General features: G+C 48.0%; 1 protein-coding gene across 2 annotated transcripts in view; it reads left to right on the top strand.

Annotated features, from left to right (window-relative positions):
- NOL10 (nucleolar protein 10) overlaps positions 1-5662 on the top strand; it is an 85793-nt gene that overhangs the window by 79174 nt on the left and 957 nt on the right. For both annotated transcript variants that reach the window (XM_081797197.1, XM_081797198.1), the window contains one exon: positions 2910-3012. In XM_081797197.1, coding sequence (XP_081653323.1) covers positions 2910-3012 — 103 coding nt within the window. The remainder of the gene's footprint in view (positions 1-2909; positions 3013-5662) is intronic.

Consider the following 5662-nt stretch of genomic DNA (forward strand, 5'->3'; position numbering starts at 1 on the left):
TGCACAGTCTCTGTAAATATTTGTCAGAGGTATTTGGCTCTAAGCAGAGTATTTAACATTTGCTGTTTAGCTGTAGATTCCGTTTCTCCACTGCCTTCCTGTTCCCTTTGGTGTGGACTGTGGGATCGTGGGTCCTTTCTTTTGAGTTAAGTCCTCTGAATGCTATACTAATGCACATGCCTCCACACAGAGTGATTTCTGAAAACTCAGTTGAGGAGCATTATTTCCTGGGGTATATAATAAATATCTAGTTTGATGTTTCCCCTTGTACTTCATGCCCATTTTTTTTTTTAAGGTAGCCTTGCTGAGAACTCCGATTCTTTCCCCCATCCCCCCACCCCCACCCCATAGCCGTGTCCGTTGTCCTGTGCTTGATAATTCTGTCCTTTCAACCTTCGGAAGGTTGACAAAGGTTGGAAGCCCACATCTGTCTTCTTAGCAGTCCCCACAAAGTGGTGGGGGGCTGTTCATCGTGTGACAGTGACATTTTTTTCCCCTAGAGTTCTTAACCTTCCTTATCGATGTCACACAGCGTGGATTTCTGCATTTTGTTCTTCTGTTACAGTAGACAGTTTTCAGGTGTCTGTCTGCTTCTTAAATCGTCTCTGACCGAATTCATTCTCAGGTAGCTGGCTTAGGAGCTGCTGGTGAGCAGCCACATACCGTAAACTGACTTTCAAAGGGAGGGAAGTAGGACTTGCTTTAATGTAGCAATCTCCGCACTCAGTGCCTGTGTCTGATCTTCTGCCATGGCTCATTCTAAAACCCCGCTCGTCTCTCCAAGGAGCCCAGACAGAACAAGTTTTTACAAGTGCACCTCGAAAGTACATTGAGAGAAAACCAGAATTTATATACCCTATCATGGAGGAAATAAGGTCATTCTTAAAAGAGTAGTAATTGCCCACAATTTACTTGAAAAGTCACTTTCTTCCCAAATTAGTGTTTGCTGTGTGCCACCCTGAGGTCTCAGTGGCTCCACAGCCCGTCAGAAGCCATGAAAGGAATGAACAAGAACGGCATGGACAGGCTGAGGAATTTGCTTAGGCTGGCATAACTCACATCCACACTGGGGTCCTTTACACTTCACGTTTGAGTTCTTGCTAAAATAACCAAGCTCAACTAGATCTTTGTTTCACTCTCTCTGTCGTGTGGAAGCTTGTCATTTGGAAGACTTCGTGGATGCATTTCCCACACAAAACTTTATAAATCAAGTTTGGTCTGACACACTCCTGGAAACCAGAAATTCTTAAATTGGAATCCTGGTTTTAGACTTGAGTCCTTGCGTGGCCTGGGGCGAGTCATTTAGCGCCTCACCTCCCTTCTTGCCATCTATAAAGGATAAATACTTGTGTCTCAGGGATGTTGAAAGGATTAATTAGTTCGTCTGTAAAGCACTTTGAAGATGAAAAGTACTTTAAAAGTGCTTCTTAATAACATTATTGCTTAGAAAAGAGTGCTACTTTTATGCTAACCACTTCACGTCTCAAGTTATATAAAGAAGGCATGTTCGTTACATTAGTAGTCATAAACTGGAGATAAATCTCTCATGGTGCGAACATCAAATATTTCCTGCAGAATTTCAAAGGGGCATCACTTTATCTTGGGGGGCCATTTAGGAGCAGCTTTCTGTTCAGTAATTAGTTATGAAGATCGTATTTCAGGCAAAAGCAAACCCTTCACCCAATTCAGCCATTTTTAAATTCAGTCAGGTTTTTTACAGGTTAACTTGAAAGGGGTACACTCCACTCTAGTTGGTACAAGGAGGATTGGAAAGGGGAGCGTGTTAATGTTTTTGTGGAAGAGGGGACAGGAAAGAAGAGAGAACCGTATTCTTTCCCTCTTACTTCCTCGGCCCCATCCTCCCGTTTCCATCATGGGCACCCGTGGGTTCTCCAAGCATTAGAGCTCACGTGGAAACTCACTGCGAGTCTGTCTTGAAGCTTAATTCCATTTTTTCCCTCCAAACCCAGTTCACAGAAAGGGCCACTGTTCTGATTTTATACTAAAACATTACTATTGTGACATGCAGTGAAGGGTCACGTGTACAAGATACAGACTGAACGTCTTGGTTGTAAAGCCAGGTAGGGTGGTGTTACTGGTTCAGATGGCACAGCAGACCACGGCGGGGGCACAGAGACCCTAGAAAGGTGTGGAAAACGTGATCAAGAAATGCGATGAAATTTACATTTGGGGTAAAGTATGATGGGACGAGTAATTCAAGTAAGAAAGTGGAAGGAAAAGGCACCGAGAGAAGGAACAGTGCGTGAACAGACTGAATCGGATAGAATTTTACCCGTGGTGCTTTCGTTTGCTGTCTGTGGTCAGGTGGACTCATGTTTGGGGGTTCGTGCTGTGGGTGGTGAGTGTCACCCCGGGAGCTGAGGGCGGGTGGAGAGAGCCTCCGGACTCGCTTGGTACCTCTCCCTGGCTTCACCCGGAAGACCTGCTCGGGGTCCGCTCCCTCGGAGAGGTGGCTGGGTTGCCGAAGCATGAAGTGCTCTGCTGCCTGCCTGGTGTGGGGCTTAAATAGAAAAGGCTCCAGAAACATCTGTGCCACTGACCATTACGGTAAATTACAGGCTGCAGAGACGGTGCTCCTTGCCTGTCGGCTTCAGAAGTGTGGTTTAATGAGATCAGGAGCAGCCACAGAAAATATATTTGGAACCACCACTTAAGATACTAAGCGAGCGGGTGTTTTGGCAGCTCTTTTTACTGTGTGTCTGTCGAGTGTGAGCAGTGACTGTCGGCCCCGATTCGTTCCGCGATTGCGTTCGGTGAATGCCATTTTCTGGCTTCCCCGCGAGCGTAACAGATTTTCTTCATGTGAGCCATTCTAATTAAAACTTGTTTCGAATGCTAAATCAAAACATACTGCTAATTAATGTGTCGTTCTCTTAAATCTCCTCCAGTAAAACCCTTGAAGATCGTTTGAAACTCGAAGCAAAAAATGGCACGGTGAGCATAGCAGATACCACAGTCGGCAGCAAACAGTTGACATTCACGTTAAAGAAGGTGAGTTTTCTAACGTGATTTTGTGAGTCCAGTCGTGCCGTGCACTCATCTGACCTCAGCACGGCCGCCCCAAGCTTTTCTCCTTTGAGGAAGCTGTGTGCCTGTTCTAGCCCTTGTCCTGCAGCCAGAGCCCCTGCGGGGTCGGGAGCGAGCGCTCAGCTTGGCCGAGGCCGGAGCCGGAGCCGGGCTCTTGCTGTGCTGCGGAGACGGGACCTTTGCGCCCCGGAGCTGGTGCTGCTGGTGCGGAGCCGGCCGTATGGTTTCTGGGTCACTGGGCCGCCTCCGGAGCGGCCTTGCCAAGAGAAAGTCCTGCCTGTCCAGGGCTTAGAGAACTCGTGGTAGAATGAAAATAAGATGCCTCTGAAGTTACTCATGTTTTGCGAAAAACCGAAGAAGCACAAAGAAGTACTTAACGTGTCCCCAAGGTTGAGTCAGGCAGAGGCTGTGAAACTAGATCAATTTATGTTTGATTTTGCCTGTTCATATCATTAGAGCAACAACATTTTAACTATTAAAGCTCACTTTTAGGAATAATTAGGGATTTGTGTATTGTCTAATAAAAATCTCCTTTGATACTAGGTATGTGATTTATTTAGGTAAAATCTCAGGTTTTTCCAGGATTTTCATATATGCTTCTTTTTTTTTTTTTTTTTTAAGTAAACTCTACCCCCAACGTGGGGTTCAAACTCCTGACCCCACTGTCAGGAGTCACATGCTCTATCGACTGAGCTAGCCAGGCAACCCTAATAGATACTTTCTAATGTGTGACTAAAATGTAAGGGGAAAGTTTATGCTTTAGTATTATTTACAGTTGTATAGTGGCAAAACTAGGATTAGGTCCCAAATGCAGTTTTCAGGTTTCCTGTACTGCAGTTTCTCATCAGACCCATGGCCGGGTGTGGGGCTTACACATGTCCGCATCCCCCCCTTCTCTGGGCCAGGCTGCTGGCGACTGTGGGTCAGCAGCTGGAGCAGGATGGAGAAGCAGAAGGAAAGGAAACTTGGGAGATGAGCTGCCTGGACCCTCAGTCATACGGGATTGGGCACGTGGTGCTGCCGTCGTCTGGTGCAGCCTTTCAGAGAGAGGCTGGCCAGAGTCCCTCTCTGGGTGGGGCTTTGTCTGCGGGACAGTCACTGCTGCTTACAGGCTCCTCTGGAGGCTCCTGCCTTTGTGGGGAAGGCCTGGCAGGGCTCTGCAAAACGTGCTGCTGGAGAGGGGGAGGTACTTCCGGGAGATGGCTCTCCCAGCAGAGCGTGGGGAAATGCCTGGGACTAATGTCCACCCCGAAGATGCAGAAAAGTGCCTAACCGACAAGCTCCAACACACCCTGTTTATCTTTATTTGGTACATCATTTTCCAAAATTGTTTGGACAGGAGACACTTTGGGGGATACTTTTTAACATGAAGAAACAAAATATTAAATCACCGGTGTTTGTTGATCTTACAAGGGTCTTGATACCATAGTTTGGTGTGCTGGTATGCAGGTTTTCCGAGGATCCCGTTAACAAGTGATTGTCAGGTATCTGCTCTGGGGTGTGTGCTGCAGGAACACAGAACCACACAGGTGTGGTCCTGGCTCCGCAGTTCTCAGTCTGTTGAAAGAGGGACACACCCAGTTAGGTCATTATGGTGGTGGCAGGTGCTCCAGCAGAGGACGGGGGTGGGGGTGGGGGGAGCTGTGAGAGCGTCCGGGGCCCGACCCGGACAGAGGGGCTAGGGAAGGGGGAGTGATGTGCGGCTTGGGTCTCTAAGTTGAGCGAGAGCCCTGCGGGGTCAGGCAGGGTGCCAGGCGCAGGGTGCCGCTAAGGCAGCGCTCTTGCTTGAGGAAGGGGGAGGCCAGGCGTGCTCGAGGGTCCGACGAGAGCCTGTGTGTGTAAAACGAGCTCAAACGGAGGAGCGGCGTCGGATTCAGCCAGAACTGTGCAGCTCAGCCCTGGAGGGCCTTGTGAGCAGGCCATGGCACGCAATTACCCTTGATTCTGAGTAGAACCACGCGAAGCTGTTGAACAGTTTTAGTTAGCAGCAGACCGACCCTCTTTATTTCTAAAACCTGACGAGCTATTGCGTGAGGAATGGGCCGAAGGGGCCCGGAGCGGAGGCACTGGGGATGCACTAGGCAGGAGGGGACTGGATGGGATTTATTGGGGCTCTTGAAGGAGTAGTAATAATCAGAAAAAGAACTTAAGGCATTATTCAGAGTCCCAGTTTCAGAGCTTCCTAGAGGAAGGGGACTCATCGGCTTTGTGTCTTACAGATCGCTTTCCTTCCCCACTACTCCCTCGCCTCTCACCTCTTTGATTTCAAAATATTGAATAATACCTGCTGGAGGTGAATACAGAGACTTCTTCTTCAAGAGCAAGATACAAAGGACTATTGTAGGTGCACAGGGTAATATAGACCAGTGTAAAGCAGGCCTCATGGGTGTCTATAAGGCAATGCTTTTCAGCTTTTAAAACTTCTGCTCCATCAGTGCTTTCTCAGTTTACCTTTTGTGCAATTCCAGCAGCTGAGAATATTTTTTTGAGCTTTGCATTCAAGAGTTCGTACCCTTAGAACCATCAAAGGTGATTTTAAAACCAGGCGGCTCTGACCTCCGTGGTGGGTTCTGCATTGGCTCTCTCCTTTCTGAGAACTGCTGCTGACAGCCAC

This window comes from Leptonychotes weddellii, chromosome 10 (genome assembly GCF_054177405.1).
Source record: "Leptonychotes weddellii isolate Sample4059 chromosome 10, ASM5417740v2, whole genome shotgun sequence".
In the NCBI taxonomy this organism is placed as follows: domain Eukaryota; kingdom Metazoa; phylum Chordata; class Mammalia; order Carnivora; family Phocidae; genus Leptonychotes; species Leptonychotes weddellii.